General features: G+C 38.7%; 1 protein-coding gene across 1 annotated transcript in view; it reads right to left on the bottom strand.

Annotated features, from left to right (window-relative positions):
* LOC126353931 (high affinity cationic amino acid transporter 1-like) overlaps positions 1-22,219 on the bottom strand; it is a 139,568-nt gene that overhangs the window by 23,640 nt on the left and 93,709 nt on the right. The window contains exons 11-12 of the mRNA XM_050003192.1: positions 5,927-6,123; positions 5,666-5,832 (exon numbers count right to left, since the gene is read on the bottom strand). Coding sequence (XP_049859149.1) covers positions 5,666-5,832; positions 5,927-6,123 — 364 coding nt within the window. The remainder of the gene's footprint in view (positions 1-5,665; positions 5,833-5,926; positions 6,124-22,219) is intronic.

Below are 22,219 nucleotides of genomic sequence, written 5' to 3'. Positions count from 1 at the left end.
ACATCTGAAATTGAATCTGCAGGATGGTTTCTCGCATTTGTGGCACTTCTCAGTGGCCAAAGTGGCTGGTCCCATACTGGGTGAGGATTTTCTTAAATTTTTTCATTATCTACGGACCTCCATAATCATCATCTTGTGCAGTCTCTGGCTGTAGACACATTCCCTTCTGCATCAAACACTAGATACCATTTCATTGAATCAGAAGGCATGAAGATTTCTGCATCTCCCACACCTTGACAACTCCTACTCATTCTGTGCATGTCTCGATGCAGAGTGCACATGAGTGTGTCACGCAAGAAGACTGTGGCAGGAAATTCCTTATCTCAATGAACTATTCCTCAAAGAAAATGAATCTGTAAGAGGCCTAACTGACAACAATGATATAGTCATGCAGCAGATTGCTGACATGGAGAAGGGTCTGTAGGAGGCTCAGGCAGAATCCTGAAGTTTAATGACGGTCCCCATTGGTGCTGCCCAACCAGCCAACGACATTGCACACTAGTTGCTTCAAAAATTTCCTACTATTATGAATCTGTGACCACCACTGAGTCACGGCAACATTCCACCATCCACCACTTTCACATGATGCCAGTACAGTCTGTCACTTTCTGCCCACACATAGATTGTATCTCTGCCTCCAGAAAAGTTAAGGGCGGCTAAAGCCACTTTCAAAGCAATGCTAACAGACAGAACAGCGTCTCACTTCACCAGTGTGTGGGACTACCTCCGGAGAAGTTAAGGGTGGCTACAGCCACTTCTGAAGCAATGCCACCAGACGGAACAGTGTCTCGTTCTACCAGTGCATGGACCACCACCTTACAAATGGTTCTCAAAAAGGATAACTCTTGGTGTTTATGCTGTGACTATAGGGGCCTGAATTCCAGCACTGTGCCAGACAAGTACCCGATATTGAATGTGTTGGATTTCACAAGCAGTTTAGAAGGTGCCTCTGTGTTCAGTGTCATAGACTGTGCTAAGGCTTTTGCACAAATTCCAATGGCAGAGGCAGAAAAGTACAAAACCACCATCATGACACCTTCCAGGATATTTCAACATAATGTCAAGCCTTTTCGTTTTCGTAACACTGCTCAGAAGTGGCAACATTGTATGGATGAGATTATATGTGGTTTGAGCCACATTTGTTGCTATGTGGATAATATGTTAGTTTTTCTCATAATATGAGTTACCATAATTCCCATTCAAATGTAGTTTTCTCTTGTCTTGATGCAAATGGCATCAAAATTAACAAGGACAAATGTGTATCTGCAGAGGACAAAGTACAACTTTTAGGTTACCTTATATTAAGAGGTGATGTTTCTCCTACTCCTCAGAGGGCCTCAAACATTTTGTAGGTGCCTCTTACCATCACATTCAAAGAGCTACACAGGTTTGAAGGCATGGTCAATTACCACCACTGACACATGCTAAAGTTAGCAGAAATTATAGAACCTATCAATTACCTGCTAAAGGGCAAACACATTTCTGGTGTCAGGAAAGTTCCCTGGATGGGTTCAGCCAAGGAGGATTTCAAGTCCAGGAAACTTTAGTGAAGGCTGTCTTATTGGTTCACTCCGTTTCCAGTGCACAGACAGCCCTTTTTGTTGATGCCAGCTAGCTGGATATGGGGGCAGTACTCCAGCAATTAGTATCAGAATTGTGGCAGCCAGTGGCTTTCTTTCCAAAAGAACTGTCTACACAGCAAAATAATTGGAGAGCTCCTTGCTATGTATCTCTCTATCAAACATTTCCAACAGTACCAGGGAGGTATGGAGTTCGAAATTTACACAAACCACAAACCCTTAACTTCACTTTTTCAGAAGGTGTCTGAATTGAAGTCCCAACATCAAATCTGTTATGCAGAATGTATTGCTCAGTACTCTACTGATGTCAACCACATCTCTGGGACCAACAACAATATCATGGATTGCTTATCACACAATTGTGTATCTTTGACATGTATTGATTGGACAGTTTGGCTAGCACTTGGATGGGCCACCATCCAGGTCTGTTGATCACTGTTTGGCAAATGAGAGGTGTACACAGCCTAGTGAGGCCAACTGAAGACCTACTTAAGTGAGGAGCAGTGGCTCCAGTCACAAAAACATGCAATGTGCTGACCACATGCCCCTCCATATCCTCATCCAATTACACCTATCGGCCGAGGATGAAACGGCAGCCAGTCGGTACTTTGAGCCTTCACAGGCCTGTTGAGAGAGAGAGAGAGAGAGAGAGAGAGAGAGAGAGAGAGAGAGAGAGAGAGAGAGAGAGAGAGAGAGAGAGAGAGAGAGAGAGGGGGGGGGGTTACTTTAAGTCCTACATTACCAAGTGTGATTCAGAATAACTTACATGATAACTTTATTGGTGGTGTAGTATGTGGCACTAACTTTCTAAGCAGTTAAATTTGTGTTGTTTGTAATGTTATCTTCTCTGTACAACAAAGATAACACAGAAAAGAATTATCTATCAATCACTGCTTACTCTGTGGTTCATAATGGGGGACTGACTTATCATCAACTGTCACTTTGTGACAAAGGAAATCTTTTCCTTCCTTGTTAGTCTGCCTTAAATGTTGTTATGAGATTTCCAAACTTTTTTTAGTCCGTAAGTTCATGTACCACCACAGAATCTCACACTTTTCAATAGTTTATAAATTCATGGATGACTGCAAATACTGAGCCATGGCTAACATTCTACTCTTGTGCAATATCACCAGTTCCGGTATGAAAGTCATCCAGACTCATTCTCTCTGGTGTCATGCTGTTCCTACACATTGTTCCATTCATAAAGTTTTCAGTCATTAAGTTAGCTATCATAAAACTGCAGCTGCATTCTGTAAATATTCTTCATAGCTTTATTCCTCTCAGAGTACAAAAGATGAATCCCCCCCAACCTCCTTTCTTTCTGGGGCACTAATATAACAAGATCTGAAATCACTTCAAATGGAGCTGTTTGCTCCTAACTTACAAGAACAATGGTGAGGTTAAGGCATGTCAGTGCTGAGAATGTATGGAGCCTTACTTACAGACTTGCCGTAATAGGAATGACTAATTATCTTCGTACAAACTTTTAGTGGTGTGTAGGCTTTAAAGTCTATAACTCTAATATTTATCTTTCCCCCTGTCAGAGTTGGTCTCCAGGCACTCCTCTCAGTCAGAACCCAGTTTGTTCCTAACACTGATCAACAGACTGATTCTCATAGGAAAAATTCCTGCCAGGCATACAACACCATGTACACAATTTAGGGGCCTTCAGTGGTTAAAGTGTCAGACAGCAATTTTGAACTATATAGTCACTGATAATGTCTCCAGCATTAGCACACAAAATGTTAGGTACAGATATATGCCTTCAGCCACAGCAGGTCTAATGCCCAAAAAACAAAATCCACCAAACACAAAAATACCAGTCATGAAAGCCTCCATTTTATGAACAACCTTATCTACATCTATTATGTCTACATCTATACTTCACAAGCCACGTTATTGTGCATGGTGGAGGGTACTTTGAATACCACTGTCACCTCCCCCTTTCACTGTTCCAGTGATGAATGATTTGTGGGAAGAGCAATTGTTGATAAGCGTCTGCATAAGCTCTAATGTTTATAATACAGTTTTGGTCTTTCTGCAAGATATACATATGAGATACCAATATACTGGCTGACTCTTCGAGGAATGTTCACTCACAGAACTTTAACAATAAAGAACACTGTTGCTTCCTACTGGTGGGCACAAAATTTGGTCTAACTAAAATTAATAGTCTTAACGGTGTTTATATATTGTATTAGAAGTGGGAAGCACAGCTCCTAAATTGTGTACATGGTGTTGTGTGCCTGGCCAGATTTTTTCCATAGGAATCAGTCTGTTGATCAGTATCAGGAACAGACTTTTTTCTGACAGAGAGGAATGCCTGGAGGCTAACTCTAACATATGTCCATATCATTTATGTCACCACACTCCGATTTAATTCAAAATCAGACTACACAAAAAATAGCCCACTACATCTACACACAGGGAAAAGAACCTAATAATTCAGATGGAACAATTATATATAGGCAATAACAGAAATTAAATAAGTAAGAAATGTTAAAATAACACTGATATCAGAAACTGGAGGCTATTCATTTCAACCACAAAAGCACATGAGAATGTAAATATGTTAACTCTCAGATATGTTACAGGTAAGTTGGTACCATATGAGGACTTTTCGTAAAGTAACCTTTATTTATTTAAAAAAAATCTAAATGACATTACAGAATTTGTTTTACAATACTGTGAAAGTGCACACACTAAGTTATTTTGCCACATAGTTCCCAGCCACACTGACACAACTGTCATAGCATTTGAAAAGCTCCAAAATTCAGAAACCACTGAATTCTGTCACCAGGAGGTTTTGTGCAGAAGATTATGACTAATCTGTCGAAAATGAATACAAAAGTCCAAGATGGTGAATCTGCATTTCTCTCTACCCTTTCGTTGGCCAAACGAATCAGATCTTGATGACACGATAGTTGGTCAACCAGTTTTCTCTTCATCAAGGACAATGGTTCACCCATTTTTTAACATAAAGCACCACTGTCTTACAGCATTTAATCTGTGCCATGAACATCACAGTGTTCATGATGGATTTCATGAGCTTTATAGTTTTTTGCCACAGGCCCTTCTGTACAAAGTCAGCATCATTGGTTGGCTTCAGTTACGGGTGGCATAGTTGTCTGACTGTAGAATTTTAGAGATCATCAAACCCTATGTCATATGTCTCAGTATGGCTGCAAACTATATGTAAAAGTAAATTAGAGTATGTACTTTCACAATATTGTCAAACAAATTCAGTAACTTTGTCAGTCACTCCACGCAACTCATGATTTTATATCACTAATAGTATGCATCATTTTGAGGGTAAAAGTAATGGAATTTTATATCTTAGTTCTTCTGCTACTACTTATTAATGGATCAGTAAAAAATCAATGAATCACTCAGAAATTCATGTATTTATTTATTTATTTATTTATTGTTATTTGTCCTTTGTTCACAGTCTGTGTGGAAGTGGATTACATGTGTGAAGAAAAGCTGTGTAATGAAACTTCCTGGCAGAGTAAAACTGTGTGCCGGACTGAGACTTAAACTCAGGACCTTTGCCTTTTGCAGGCAAGTGCTCTAGAGCTGTGAGGATGGGGCACGAGTCATGCTTGGGTAACTCAGATAGTAGAGCACTTGCCTGTGAAAGGCAAAGGTCCCGAGTTCGAGTCTCGGTTCAGCACACAGTTTTAATCTGCCAGGAAGTTTCTTATCAGCACACACTCTGCTGCAGAGTGAAAATCTCATTCTGGAAGCTGTGTAATCTTTTTACTTGATTAGCACTGTACAAAATGCCTTTCATTACATTTACTTTGCATGTCATGAGATTTAGTAGATCTAAGTTTCATATTTTACGCAGTATTGCTGTGGAGGACTGCATGTACTCATGTATGTTTTATACCACTACTTTCCATTAGTATTCCAAATTTGAATTGAGTTGCTGATGCATCTATTAGGTACCAAAATGCTTTCTATTATACAAAATTATATCTTTTCATGCAAAACTAAAGTTCTCAATCACTACTTTCTCTCACAGTCTTTAAAAATGAGATTGTTTAACAGTGTTTACCATTTCATTAATTTTTTTTATGTACCTTAAAATTTAATTTCTTCTCCGACACAGGTTGTCGTCCAATGGAAATCAGTATACAGAATATACACAGTAAAACAATAACAAGACCTGATATTGCCAATGGGTCAGCTGCTTCAATAGAAGAGCCTGCTTGTATTACAAGTTGTGAAGTCAGGATGCATAAGATGACTGAAAGACAGAGAAAACAATAACATTTTCATTAACACATGTGTCATTTTTGTAATCTTAGTAAACACCTTGATTAAATAAGTATGTATCTTACAATATAACACAATTTCATATGCAACAATTTTTGTTGATAGTTTTGTTGGTCTTTTCAATCTGTCAATGTTAAGTATTTGTTTTCCAGTAGCTACAACATTCGATTGTTTATTTCTGGTTTCTTTATTTGAATCAGGGTTTTGTTTCCCAACATCTTTCTGTTCCATTTGTAGATGCTCTCCAGATTCTCCTGTATACCTATGAACATAAAAAACCAGAAAAATAAGAAATTCTTGAATTTAATGAGTCCTATATCTACATAGTCATTACACAATACCTTAATGTTGTTGCCATATTATTATGAATTACAATTATTTCTGAAAATTGATTTGTTCTGACAAGAAACTCCTGCTACATGTATTAAGTAATACAGATGAAAGACAGACTGCTATTTAAGTTCTGTGATTTTATTACATTTAAACAAAAATAATCGTTTTTTAAAAATATAATTGGATAGATAAAAAAATTACTCACTAAGCGGTGCAGAAGAAAACAACAGTTAAGGGAATATGCAAGCTTTTGGAGCCAATGGCTCCTTCTACTGGCAGAAGGGTTGAAGGGGAAGGAAGAGAAATGAAGGAAAAGGACTGGCAAGGTTTAGGGAATGGGGAGAGTTATGGAAAAACCAGTCTGAACCCTGTGTCAAGGGAGACTTACCAGACAGGTAAGAAGAAGCAGATACTGGATCCAAAAGCTTGCACATTTCCTCAACTTATATATGTATTTTCTTCTGCCAACACTATTGTTATAGTTTGTGTGACACAAATTTGATTACATGATTTTATTGGAACAGACTGCCATGGAATAGTTTTAATGGAAATTTCTGTTTAAAATGAGTGTGAAATAAATGTGATAGAGAAGTATGTTTTGTTTATCATAAATAGAATAGTTTTCCATAATTTATCTATTATTATTATTAGACACATATTACCACTGGATTTTACAGTCATGTAATATTTTACCAAAGTCTGCAAAGCATTACAGTTGTTCAAATTTATATTCCTGTTACTACCTAATTGATGATTTCCGTGTGACATTATTAATGAAAATGTCTTTTTAAAATAAGAGTGAAACAAATACACACAGAGAACTACTTTTAAATGGCAGCAACAGAATCATTTTCCATGAGTTACTCTTAATTTCTCTATTATTGGGTTTTTCATTGTTGAAGGCTACTGAATTTGGAGTCTTGTAAAGTTTTTGTGTGGCCTTCAAAGAATTCCAATTTTACAAACTTATGTTCTAGTTTATAAATTTAAGTTCTAATTATCACTTAACTGATAGTATTGAATAACATTACTTTTGTGATAATAAAGCTACAGTGGTGAAGAATCAGTTACTAGTCATTATTTTGTCTGTGGTTTATTGCTACAACCAATTCACATTTTTTAAAAAGGTAAGAGTTGTCCTAGGAATCAAAGCTTCACTTAAACAGTATTCTGGCATGTAACAGCCCAAAACAAAATTAGGAACTCATTTTTGAAAGCATGCCATTTTCTACAACATGCTGCCCACATAGGAGCCACAGCACACCTGCCCAGTTGATGACCAATGAGGTTATAACCAAGGCTGTTTGATGTATAGCATACGTAACATCTATGGTGGTCACTCACACCCACTCTAGTGTATATAAATTCTGGCCATCTGATCAGTTAGGTATCAAATCAGTGAGTCATCAAGATATTGTCTGCACTAGGGTGGGCTTCGGTCTTGAGGCCACTGCCAGTCAACTGTCATCCTGACCAGACCACCTGCATCAGGGTTCAGTCACAACATTGATGGAATGAGGGTTGAACTAAAATCCTTCCAGCCTACAAAGTCACTCGACACCCACCACTGTAACATGCTGCTTGTGGCATGTCTTGCCCACCTACTGCCACCAGAGAACCTCTGCACTCTAACTAGTGGTGTCAGAAGTACTGGTGAAGACTGCAATGGTGACATGATGTCCATATCAACAAAGAGCAACAGTGGCAGCAGCAGTTCAGCAGTGGTTTTTTGCAGGAGGACAGGTAAATGCCAACTTTAAAGTTTTTTATGGGCCTCTGTGATTATTTATTTCCATCCTGGACTGTTGGAATTGTAAAGGAGGAAAACTACCTCTGGGTTGCATAATGAGAAATTTAATAGTACACCTCAATGACAAGTGGAATCTGTGGAAAGCTTTCATGACCAGATTATGAAGCTGAATATTAATACTTAAGAGCTAATAGGTGACAACACTACTAACAAGGCTATTCTTAAAGAGACAGAGCAGAGGGCGCTAGATGCATACTTGTGGGGTTTGCCAGGCGAAATTTCTCATAAAGGTAGAATTTCCAAAGACCTGAAATGAAGCTATGGTGACTGGGATTTCTTTAGCAGAGATAAATGCCACGACTCTAACTAAGGAAAAGTAGGTAATCTTTAATGTAGAGATCATGTGCTATCAATGTGATCAGCCTGTTCTCATTCAGTAAAATTGTAGAAAGGCTCAGTGTGGGAAGTGAAAGTGACACCCAGAATGGGTATGTCAGCAAATTTTTCCACAGGCACAGGGAAGACGGTCATAGGTTAGAGCTCCCACCCTGGCATCAAAGGAGAAAAGAAACAGTGTGGCCACTGTGCAGCATTCACAATAAATTTGATCACAGATTACCCATGTACTTAATCATTGGCAGACTAGCATTTGACTGGCTATGTAGGAGGAAGGGCGTGTAAATTTTTACTAGACACTGGATCACAGGTATCCATAGCAAACCGAGCTATACTTAGTAAGTAGCATTGGTGGATGTAGTACTCTTTCACTTGGTTTTCCATGGACGAACTACTGAATGGAAGACTTCCAAGACTTGTGTGGAAGGGTTCTGTTGCGGGGACAATAACTACAATGTCATATTTAGACTGGATTTCCCAAGTAAGCATCTCGCATTAGTTGATCTGGAATGGTGCATAGCAGAGCTGGATGAGAAATCTTTCTGTTTTAGTTTTATTGCTGTATTAACTGAAATGCCACAAGCCACATGCCTACAATAAGGGAAGCCACTTGACTTGCATGGTAAAATACCAAAAGGTATAGGGAGGCTGGTCTGGGTAGATATAGGAGCACATTTGCCAGTTAATACATTGTCTGTGGTTGACCCTTGGCAGAAAACAAGGAGCTGGACAGGGCACTGTGTTCTGTACGTCATAGTTTATCGTAAGTACCAGAAGTTGACAGAATTCAGGAAGTGCCCATCAACATTGCTAATTTTGAATCAGTGAAGGTGGAGCTATGAAGGAGTCCACTGAGATCCAGTCTGGATGTGTTGGAGGAAGAAGAGTTAGAACATTTTGTATTGAAATCACAATCTAAGTCAGGTCAGTGTACCAATTTAGCTTCACTGTGGGGCAAAGTGTCACATTTTCATGGAAGGAGGGGGAAAAGGAAAAGCTGTCAGTGTAATATGCTGAGTTTTTCAACCTTTCCAGATCATTGCCAGTTACAATGTAAACGAACCACCTTTTTACAGGAAACCATAATGGGTTCCACATTACCTCCATCCACTGATAAATCAACAGTTTGGGATAACAGAAGAGAGTACCAGCTGAGGGGATTGACAGGGGGGGGGGGGGGGGGGGGGAGCACAAGTAGTAATTGTACTGAAAAATAGCTCAGATGCAAGTAAAGCCTGTAGATTCTGTTATGACTGTTAGTATTTAAATAACTTTACAGTCATGAATGCAGTCCTAATGCCAAACACCACAGGAACTCTGAGTAGCCTGGAGCATGCCATTATTTTATGTGAATTTGCAAAGTGTGTACCATCATTTGGAGATACTAATAGAGGAGATATGAGGCTGCTCTTGTGGTTCCATCATCATTACCAGTACTTCTGGAGCCCACTCAGGTTGAAGCATGTACTGGTGACATTTTAACACCTATAAGATGGAATATTATGAGGTCTGATACAGAAACAGTGTAAGGTGTACTCACATGACATAGTAATTTTTAAGGTCATCCAAGACCACATGGTACATTTGCAGTACATTTGTAGCTGACTGTTAGCAGCACAACTGACATTTTGGGAAAGTGTCATTTCATACTGAACAACGTTCACAATTTGTGCCACATTATCAGGTGGAATGGTGTGCGAACAGATACCAGATTGTACCTGCCATTGGAGCTTTCCTAGTCTTACTAGATTTTGACAAATATTACAGGAGGTGTGTGTAAGTAGCAAGACTCCTTACACATCTATCACAGAAGGGGGAAAAGTTTAGTTGTCTTCAGATGGTGAAGAGGCCTGTGTGCAATTAAGAGACCTTTTTAACTCTAGTCATGTCCTTGCTTTCCTGGATTAACAGAAACAATTCATACTACCTTGTGATGACTGCAGTCTATTTATTTATTAACATTTTCTTTGTGTGGAGCCATCGTAATGATGGTGGCTTTTGCAAATGTCAGACTTAATACTATGGTTATATTTACACTTATAAAATACACTATTATGTAGCTGTTGCTTCTTATGTCTATTTTTTACATTTATCACATTACAACTGATATGCTAATGCCTCATGTTACAATCACTATCTTAAAATTCGTTGAAAGAATATAAACATTTTTCTATTAGAAAAGATTTTAATTTTGTTTTAAAAACATTTCCCGTGCATGGTCTTAGAGAGCTTGGTAGCTTGTTATACCAAATCAAACCACTGATATATGGACTTCTATCAGTCATTTTTAATGTTGTTCTGTTACAGAAATAATTACACTTTGTTCTAGTGTTGTGATCGTGTACATCACTGCCCTTGATACCTTCTGTTGGTTGACTTATAAAAAATACAACTATTTTGAAGATGTACAGAGAATATATTGTCAGATATTTGTGTTGCACAAACACTTCACAACATGAATCTCTACATCCCATCCCATGTATATGTCTTATTGCTCTTTTCTGTAGTAGTAGTATTCTTTTTAAATGTACATCAGATGCACAGCCCCACAGTTCAATTCCGTAATTGAGAAAGGGGTAATGTGTTCCATAATATACTAATTTCAGCTAGGCTAGGAACTATCTTTGCGAACTGGCCGAGGAGATATATGGCACTACTGACTTTTCCGCATACAAAATTAATGTGGTATGTCCACCGCAAATTTTCATCGACATACTACAGAAACCATATTATAACAGCTTACAGACAGGCCTTGTTCACCACTTAGCAATTTAAGAGATGTCACAATACAAATCAGTAATCGACTGTCTACAGTTGTATGGCTCTGAGCACTATGTGACTTGACTTCTGAGGTCATCAGTCCCCTCAAACTTAGAACTACTTAAACCTAACTAACCTAAGGACATCACACACATCCATGCCTGAGGCAGGATTCAAACCTGCGACCATAGCGGTCACACGGTTCCAGACTGTAGTGCCTAGAACGGCTCAGCCACGCCTGCTGGCTCTACAGGTGTAACTTGACACTTCTCACAGGTGTTACTAACACTCGTATGCTTCATGCAAACAAAACTATTACAGGAATCACACTTTATCGTTGTGTTAATATTCTTGTTCCTTCCACAAATAACACAGCAGCCCTGTTTCTTAGCTGAATGCACCTCAACTTGCTCAGATGTTGTCTGGTACCTTTGAAGGAGCAACAGTATGCTGTTTCTTAGCTGAATGCACCTCAACTTGCTCAGATGTTGTCTGGTACCTTTGAAGGAGCAACGATATGCCCTTGGGAAGGTTCTGAATTTGGCTCTTTCTATTGGATGTGGTTTCATGAGGTCAAAAGCCAGGTTCTTCAGAAATACTATTGTTGCAACCTTTTGATTTTGTCCATTTAAGTAAAAAAGGATCTGGTCATTGATACCAGCAATGTCCATTAGGGCAAAAAAGATTACCAAAAGCCACCTTCTAATTATACAAGTCACAGTGTATGTGCCACACATCTGGTTTACTGTATCAATGCCACTGTTACTGGCATTGTAATCTAACAGAATATCTGGCTTTCGAGAATCTTCATGGATAGTACTTGAATTGTGCATAGTTGACAACAACAAACCACCTTGTTCTTCTTTGGTATGAAAGAAACCAATATCTTATGGTTTTTATATCTGAAGAGTGATGAACCAGGTACTCAATTTTTCTTATTCAGGAATTCCAAGGGAATTTCTTGTTCATTCTTTCTGACTGTCCCAATACACATAAGCCTTTTACCTAACAGCAACACAGCCAAGGGGCAACATGTACACCAATTGTCCATAGTTATATTCCTGTTGGTTTCCTCTGTATGACTCACAGGTCTGTGAACTACTTCTGGTACTGAATTTGAGGCTGCATGAGGTCCTTCGGGCTGCTTTCCACAGTATGCCTCAAGGATGCTCATAAAAAATATTTTCCCATCACAAAGTGCAAGTATCTCAATGCCGTATTTGGCAGGTTTGGTGGGGATATATTGCACAAATCCACAATGACCAAGGGAAACTTGAAGTTTCTCATCAATGGTTACAAACTCATCAATGCTGTACGTATTTTTGCAGTTGGTATCAAACTCATCCAGAATGAAATGTACTGTGGCCAACTTGTCAGACTTTCTCCTCTCTTCTCTTGCCTTGTGGTTTTATTGTCAAAACAAATACAATGCACAAGAATAGAAACTGCTTGTAGCTCATCACAGTTCTTCCAATTTCGATTCCTAAACCATCAATATTCCCCAGTTCCATTGCATTCATGTGGTTAGCTTCCTTCATTCTGAAGAGATAAAGTAACCCAAGGAGTGCCAGTATTTCATTTCTTGTCATTTCTTTTTTGTCTCTTTCTCTCTGATAATCAGAAAATTTGGGTTTGAGCTGAATATGTTTATTTGTATATTTCACAATAGTATTGATCATTTTCATGTCAATTAACTCAAGGAATCCAGAAATCTCAGTTGTTACATCCTTGGCAATAGCCATGGGTCCAGAATAAAAATGTTTACAATATTTTTCCTTCTTGCTTTGCTTGTGGCAGAGCTAATACTTTTCTTCCATTTAGGAGTTTTGTCTCTTCCCAGAAACCAAATCACCTACAGAACCTGGTTAACAATTATTGTCTTCATTCTTGTCTGACTCATATTCTTGTTCATTTTCAGTGTCATAGTCACTACAAGTAATTACCTCCACTTCCTGAACAGTATCATTGTCCGATAAAGTGTCTACATATTTTGTAAAATCTGTGTCTTCATTCAAGAGTAATTCAAGTCTCTTGTTAGTTAAATGATTTCTTGCCATAAAATAAAAATTTATAATGAACATGGGTCTTTTTGTATGAAGGAAATAAAAAAATTAACACCTATGGGCAAACCAATGGGGCCATTAATGATCATTTCCACTTTAAAGAGGAGGCTGCCTGAAAATGTACAATGGGATCTCATAAATGCTCCAGGAGGTGATGTAGACTTATTCCTTGATCATATGGGGAATATGGATCCTGCTTTACCATTCAGAAACTGAAAATATTTGCAAAATGACAGAAATCACAATGGAAGGGACAAGAGGAATTACAGGGATTACAACAGAAACTCTCACATAGATTCCAGAAATGACAGTAGGAGAAATTCAGCTTCAAATGATAGAAGAAATTACAATAGGCCACAAAACGATCATGTTGAAGGGATAGCTAGGAGGCCAGACATATCTCACAACCAGGGGGAAATGAGTAGGTATCCCACCTGAGGTCCAAGCTGGGATAAAGACTGACAATGCTTGGAAAAGGACCAAGCAAGAAAGGCTGATTAAGGAACCTATGTGTAGGCAGTTTAATTCATTCCATATGGAGAGGATATTGGTTGAAGGTGAAATTTGGGGAGAATTTTTTGAAAGTGCTGGGAAGAAAAGGAAGGGGGAGAGAAAATTCAAAGAAAAGAGCATAATTGAAAACATAACAAATGTGTTTCAATGGGAGGAATCAAGAGAGGAAATGAACAGTGAAGATTCAAATACTTATGACACTGGAAATGCTAGTCCAGCAATTTTGAGGTATCATAGTGCTGTTTGTTCTGATGCTGTAGTGGCAATAGAAAAGTTGAGAGTGTGTGTATTAATACTACCAAGCAGCATGAGAAAATTGTAAATGAAGTAACTGGCAGTTGTATTTCTATGCATGCAAATGTTGGAAGGGTGGATCCTTTATGTGCTAATATTTTTTGTGCTGGTTCTATATGTGATATTTCAAATGTTGTTGATGCTGATATGAATTTTGAATCTTGTGTCAAGAAGTTGCTGACATTGCATGTGCTGTTGCTAATGTTGATGCTAGATAGAGGGTGCAGTAAATGGGTTAGTGGAAGCAGATCCATCTAATATTAATGGTGTAAGTGGTATTACTGGAGATCTTTGTGAAGCCAGCACTGGGAGCAATGCCTCAGATGATGATGTTGTTGTAACCAGTTGTGCTGCAAAGGCAGATCCTGTATGCATTGTAGATGTTATTAGTGTAAATAGTTCTTCATGCTCAGAAGACAAAATTTATTGCATAGAGGGGGTACTAGCATATGTATCTAATGGGAATGTAGAGGTAGCAATAAGTAAGGCTATGAGTGAAAACCGTAAACAAAATGGGAATTCATCTTTTTGGGTACCAAAGTCAGGGCTACATGAAATTTATAAACGTAGTCAGCAGTTTAGAGTAACAACAAAAAAGACAAGTCCACCAGAAATACTAAAGCATAGTGGAGAAAAAATATGTTGTGGGGAAAATGAAATAAATATGAAATTATTGGCAGCCACTGAGGAAAATTTTGATGAAGCTGATGTGGTAGACAGCAACATCTGCAGTGTGTTGTCAATACAGCAACGGTACAAGTGGTAGAGATGTAAATGTGCAAACAGACTGTGTTCAATTAAAATGTGATATTAGTCCTGGGAGTAGCAATAATGCAATGAATCACATAGAGGGAGAATACAACCATGGACGGTGTTATAGATGAATTTCAAAGCATTGAGAAGCATCTGCTCGAGAAGAACCTTTTAGAAGTAATAGGGTAGTGAAATTACAACAAAAAATTAAAGTGAGTGTTGGAGGGTTTGAGACTGAAGCACTTCTTGATTCAGGTGGTGGGATTAGTGACATCTCTGAAATGTTTTATGAACATCTGAAATCTATTACACAAGATGTAGAATTGCCAGTCTTTGGAATGCAGATAAGGGGTGCAACTAACAGGTTAAGCAAACCTTTTAGGACCCAGGTAATGCTGTGTTTTAAGATAGATGAATATTGATTGTAGTGGATCAAAGGGAAGCAAAAACAGAATTTGTGTGTGTGTGTGTGTGTGTGTGTGTGTGTGTGTGTGTGTGTGTGTGTGTGTGTGTGTGTGTGTTGGGGGGGGGGGGGGGGGACCAGGGGACCACAGAGACCTGAAGAAGACAGTATCAGAAATTAAACACAAAACTGATAATATTGAAGGACAAAAGAAGGAGCTGCATGATCTGCTGCGTGAATATGATGATACATTTTCTGATAAGCCAGGAAGGGTGAAAGATTCTGAATGTATTATAAATGTTAAGCTACATGAACCATTTGTGCAGAGACAATACCATATGGCTGTTGCACAAAGGAAGGCAGTAAAAACTGAACTGGAAAAATGCTGCAGATAGGGATAATAGAGAGAAGCAATAGTCAATACAATAATTCACTAGTTGTCAAGAAGAGGGATAAATCAGTGAGGCTTGTCTTAGATGCTAGAAATCTGAATACCATAATCTGTAGGGAAACAGACCATCCAGAAAATATGGATGATCTGCTCTATCAGTTCCACTACGCTGAAATAATGTCAAGTGTGGATCTGACATTTGGTTTCTGGCAAATTCCCTTACCCAAGAAGAGAAGGCAGTATAATGATTTCTTACATGGTGGCAGTTGCTACCAATTTAATGTAGTTCCTCTTGGTCTGAACATTTCTGTGACTATTTTTATAAGAGCATTAGATCATGATTTACATAAATAATTTTTGAGCAAAATGAGAATATATATGGATGACATATTGATGGCATCTGTTGACTGGAAAAGTCACCACCATCTATGTGAAGGGAAGTTTAGGTGCCCTCAGAAGGGGTGGCATGAAGCTAAAACTAAGCAAGTGTGAGTTTGCCAGGAAAGAGAGATGTTGCCACAGCCACAGGATAGATACCAAAGAAAGACAGGACAGAGGCCATAGTTAAGTGCCCAATTCCTAATAACAAGAAGCAATTAAAGTTCTTTTTGGGAATGTGTAAATTCTATAGAAAATTTATCACAAATCATAGTCCCACTCACCAAACCTAATGTAGTTACTACAGAAACATGCAAGTTGGATGTGGACACAGGATTGTACCATAGATTTTCAGGAGATAAAGAATAGTTTAAGCAACAGTGGATTACTATACCACTCGGATCCAAGCTGCCTTACTGTTTGCACAATGACAGCAGTGACTATGGTTTGAAAATGGCACCGCCACAGAAAAATGTGGTAGGTGGGCCCAAAGAACTGAGGAGTATAGCTTTTGCATTGAGGACTCTTTCCAAACATGAGTTAAGTTATGGGATCACTGAAAAGAAGTTGTGTGGGCATTCAACAAGTGTGGAAACTATCTACTGGATCATGAAATTATATTTTTCCATTAATCATAAAGCCTTTAGCTATTTAAGGGAATGAGATTATTGAACAGCAGACGAATGAGGTGGGCTATGTTCCTGCAGCAATACAATTACAGCATCCAGTACATAAAAGGAACCATAAATGTTGTGGCTGATGCTTTCTCAGAATTACCAGTGGGAAGAGGGGCTATTTTAAGAAAGGAAGATGATGGTAATAAATAATTTATAATGCTATATGTAAAGGGTTTGCCGAGTGAGAGAAATATCAGAGGAATATGTAGGGACATGAGAAGATCACATGAGGCACCTGGAAAATAGAGAGGATGAAAATTTGAATAAATATTACAAAATACATAAGAGAGTTTTGTTCAGAAAGACAAACAAAAACAGTGATTAATGGAAGTTATGTTTTCCAGAGGACTATGTCAAAGGTTTAATTTGCCATGTGCACCTCAGCTATGGACACTATGGACCTCAAAAATCTGCTGAAATAATAAGGGAAAATGTGGTCAGTAATATGGTTGGACAAGTACAGAAACAACTTGAGGGCTGTGACACCTGCCAGAGAGTTAAGGTAAGCCAGGTGCATAGTCAAGGATACACACAGTGTATAATACCAGAGAAGGTCAGAGATCTGGTAGCAGTTGATCTTTTGGGGCCCCTCCCTACTGGAAGAGTTGGATGCAAATACATTTTTGAAATAATGGATGTATTTCATAAATCTACCAAGTTGTATACGACCAGACAGGCAACCAGTAACAGTATTTTTCTTTGATTAGTGTACCAAAAGCTATTTTAAATGACAATGGATCCCAATTTACTAATAATGATTGGATTAAGCTTACAGACACTGTAGGGATAAAGAACATAAGAATCTCAGTGTGTCATACCTCAAACAATCCAGCCAAACGATAAATGAAAGACTTGGGATGGCTCTGCAGGACACACTGTAGCAATAAACATAGCTCTTGGGTGTAATATCTAAAAGATTTTAAAACTGTAACGAACTGTGTGAAGCATAGCTCAGTGGGGTTTTCACCATGAGACGTGGAGTTCAACACAAAGTCACCAAATCTCATCTTAGAACATGTCGAGTACCCCTGCATAATGAGATGAGATGATGAAAGAAGAGCTGGAAACTTTTGTAAGGGAGAACAAGGAGAGAAGAGCCATGCAAAGAAAGCAAGGTTCAAAATGGTTCAAATGGCTCTGATCAGTATGGGACTTAACATCTGAGGTCATCAGTCCCCTAGAACTTAGAACTACTTAAACCTAACTAACCTAAGGACATCACACACATCCATGCCTGAGGCAGGATTCGAACCTGTGACTGTAGCAGTCACGCGGTTCCTGACTGAAGCGCCTAGAACCGCTCAACCACACTGGCTGAAAGAAAGCAAGGACATGAAAGAAAGGTGAAGGTGACAGAGATAAGAGTTGGGGATCTGGTGTTGGTGAGCATAAAGGATAAGTCAAGTGAGCACAACAAGAGACAAAGAAATATTTTGAATTGTATTATGGGACTGGAGAAAATGGTGTGTGTGTGTGTGTGTGTGTGTGTGTGTGTGTGTGTGTGTGTGTGTGTGTGTTTTTAAATATTTTTTAATAGTTAGTTTCAAGTTTACATGTGAGTGTGTGTATCCATGTACTACTTCTGAAGGGTAAAGATTCAATATTAATCCTTAAAAAAAATGAATAGTAGTTGATCAGTGACTTTGTAATTACATTTTGTGTGATTTTATCAAGTGCACATTTAAAGATTTTTGTTATTGCTTAGATATTACGTTATGCATGGTTGTTATACATGAGCGGGAGGGTAAAATGAGCCATTTGATTGATGAGAGAAATAGTTGGGGATAACAGGTTAATTTTCTTGTCAGATATGGAGTTGAAGTTTGTTTCACTGATGCCGAGAAGACTGCTATGGTATCACAGCTGGGAATTATTTTGCATTTTTCATTTTAGTTTGAGAATTTAATCACAAACTGAAGGTTTAGTTTGTGCATTTTTTAAGCTTCATTTTGTTTTCCTTGATGACTCATCACAGTAGTATTTCAGTGAATGTGAGTTTCATTAGAATGTGCTCTCTCTCTCTCTCTCTCTCTCTCTCTCTCTCTCTCTCTCTCTCTCTCTTTTATGTTTTGCTCATGGATGCAGTGGGTGATACTTGAACTGTCAGTGTCAGTGAAATGGACTCTGGATTGGACATATTGACTCAACTGTTGCAACAGTCAAAACTGATGATACCTAATTCTTATCAGTGAGTGTTGAAAGTTTATGCTGTGGATAATGAAAATGAAAGCAGAGTACACAAGAGTGCAAAATGTGCTACATTGGTGTAAAATTCATGTATACATATATGTTTTACAGGAAAAAGAAAAAACTCATTTGTGAAATTGACACACGTCACACTTCGTTGTTAGAAAAATTCTATGTAGCGTAAGAGTAAATTAATTTTACAGAATTTCGTTGTATATCTGTAAATCTTAATCCTTTTAAATATAAATTTGGATTATTATATTTAACACAGAATGGAATGTAATTTTAAGCATCTTCAACATTTCTGGCATTTAGGTAATATTACCTGCAAATTTTGTAATTCTTTGAATTCTATTTGTCACTTATAGTCCTCTGTATTGTTTACTATTTATTTAAAACACTGGAATGCCCACTGGGAACATATATTTTCATTGAACAGGATTGTTTAAATATTGTTTTGATCTATAAGTAAATAGCCATTTTAAATTTCATGTCCCTTAGGCTAACCATTAAGAGATTTTTACCTTCATTTGTGATTTGTCCCAAATCTCTTGGGGGTAATTGCAGCATTACAATAACATCGATGGTCAGTGGTAGATGACATCATAGAGGCTCTTTGAAATAAACAAAGATACTATTTCCATACGTTGGCTATTTTTGCAGGAAATCAGTATGCTTGCATAGTGTATCCAAGCACCACATGTCTTACAAGAATTTTCCATAGAATTAAAATAAAATAGTTGTATTTGCTCAAGAACACCAACATTTAGCCATATAAAATAGTTTTTGAATGCCAGAATGTGGCAAAGTTGTAGAAATTTTGTTATTTTGGATGGATGGACTACTTTGTGCGTCGGAATGTCGCAGAGTCAGCGCAAGTAGTGCGGGGCCCAGACACATGTCGCTTGGGATCTTTACCATTCGGGCAGTGATGGAGTGCGGATGTGACCACTAAACTGGGATAAAGTAATACTTTGTAAAACAGTGACATTTTATTTAGCCCAATGAGCTGCATTAAGTGAACAAATATCATGTAATACTAGTATTGGCAAGGTGCTAAGCAAAATCATCCCTAGAGAGAGAGAGAGAATAAGTTAATAGAAAATGGCAAGATTTTTCATAGTGACCAGGATCATATAGCATTACAAAGTGGACTGCCACTGAGGCAGTGTGCATGTAGATTATGTTGTATGGGCAAAGTAGTGCAACAGGCCTCTTGCCAGAGAGCACCTGCTTTGATTTTGAGAAAAGAGTGCTGGAGAGAGTATAATATCTCTTGTGTATGATAACCCATGACGCAGTCCTGCAGCAGTACCTGGTGCACAGAGGGTGTCCATTCATGGATGCAGTTGAAGGAAGCTTGTGGTGCATTGGAGCCTTTGCAATTGCTTGAAAAATATGTAGTGTCAAAATAGGAGCCATGGAAGTGAATAGTAAAGAATCCTGGGTATGTAAGATAGGTCTCTAGACTGCACTTAACCTTGTTTTTACAGCACTTTGAGGCTATGGGATTCTATCTGTTAGTGGATACAAAATGGATAGAAACAACTCAGATTTTGCAAAGGGCTATAATGATATTGACTGAACAATTGTTACTGTGTTGAGAGCATTTGCAGGTAATTTGTCTTTCATTTAATGTGCAGTGTTTCAGTGCTATGTAATCCACTCCTATCTAGTAGCATGGGAAGCTATTAAAAAGTTTGTACAAATGAAAATGCATGACATACTCCTAGTTGCACCTGCCAGTACATAAAATACATTACTTTTCACCTCAGAACTGCTATGGTGTTAGGGCAAGTGAGTCACAGTATGTCCTACAAAACAAAACTCAACTTGTTCCACATGGAGAAACCTGTGTTGAGTGTTCTTGGAAAGTGATTAGCAGTAAAATAAAGAAAACTTGCAGAGGATAGGCTGACATTGGTTATTCTCAGTGGCAGACCCGGTAAATGTCATCTGCACGTGCTATAACCTATAACCGCAGACAGTTAAAACAAGTGGTTAGAGCTTCAAGGACAAGGCCTAATAATCAGTGGCACTCATTGGGACATATTTTGTCCCACTTTTCAACTACCTGCCACCATTTCCAGAACTGGAACCTTAAAATATGACTTATTCATTACTCTACCTAACTGGGCATCCTTTCAAAATACTTCCTAGAGAAAATCTGTCCTTTATGATTGCTACCCTGGATTCAGCACTTTTTGCCTACCTGAGTGAAATGCTAGAGTCACACTCATAATTATGTTAATAATAGGTAATATATCTACCTCAAGCATTGAGATGCAGATCCAATCCTTACCAGCCTTCCACCTACAGACCTATGCCAATAGTGCTGGAACCCATGAAAAACCAGTGTAGCTGTTTTAGAGTTGTGAATGAAATCCTGCAAATAGAGTGAGCCAAAGACTAGATATAAAGTGATTGAAATGAACTGTGAAAAATCAAAAGTTTTAAGTCCAACTACAGCAATATGCCTTGCTGCTTGCCTAAAAGCCACAGAATTAGAGCCAATCCTGGCACAGCCTCCTCACCTTGCTGTTGAGCCAGCACTGATGGTCACCAGTTAAGCACAGTTACAAGGTCTCTTAACTGCCTTTCTGAGCCAAACATAGCGATTGCTGGCTATGGCACCTCTACACAACATGCACTGTAGTCTCCTCCTAAGCCCCTGTATTGATTTCAACCACACTTTTTACTTATATTACATACATTTTGAAAATAAATATGGTGCCTGTAGGAACCACATTTCATTGTGGTGGAGGTGGGAGTGATAACAGGGTGACATAGGAGATGGACACAGATAGTGGGGAAGAGTAGATGTACTGATGAGATGAGATGGGAGTGAGGGTGATAACAGGATGTCATAGGAGATGGACAGTGTGTGTGTGAAGAGAGAGAGAGAGAGTGGGGAGCAGGAAATGGACAGATGGGGGAGGAGACATAGGAAGCAGGTGGAAGATAGAGGGGAGGGGGGTGGGGGTGGTAGTGAGCAGATGGAAAAAGGAGGGAGTGTGAGGAGGCTGGTGGAAGAGGGATAGGGTGTGAGATAGAAGAGGGTGAGTGTGACAGGAGGCAGGTGGAATTGGTGGTGGTGGTGGTGGTGGTGGTGGTGGTTAGTGTTTAACGTCCCATCGACAACGAGGTCATTAGAGACGGAGCGCAAGCTCGGGTTAGGGAAGGATTGGGAAGGAAATCGGCTGTGCCCTTTCAAAGGAACCATCCCGGCATTTGCATGGAATGATTTAGGGAAATCACAGAAAACCTAAATCAGGATAGCCGGAGACGGGATTGAACCATCGTCCTCCTGAATGCGAGTCCAGTGTGCTAACCACTAGGTGGAATTGGGAAGGGATGTATGGAGACAGGTGGAATTGAGAAGGGATATAGGAAGTTAGATAAAATAGGTATAGATTGTGATGAGGCAATATTTCTGCCAATGTGTTTTAGGATCAAAGAT

This window comes from Schistocerca gregaria, chromosome 3 (assembly GCF_023897955.1).
Source record: "Schistocerca gregaria isolate iqSchGreg1 chromosome 3, iqSchGreg1.2, whole genome shotgun sequence".
Classification (NCBI taxonomy): Eukaryota; Metazoa; Arthropoda; class Insecta; order Orthoptera; family Acrididae; genus Schistocerca; species Schistocerca gregaria.
The sequence above is the reverse complement of the archived record's forward strand: the minus strand, read 5'-3'. Positions and strand labels throughout refer to the sequence as shown.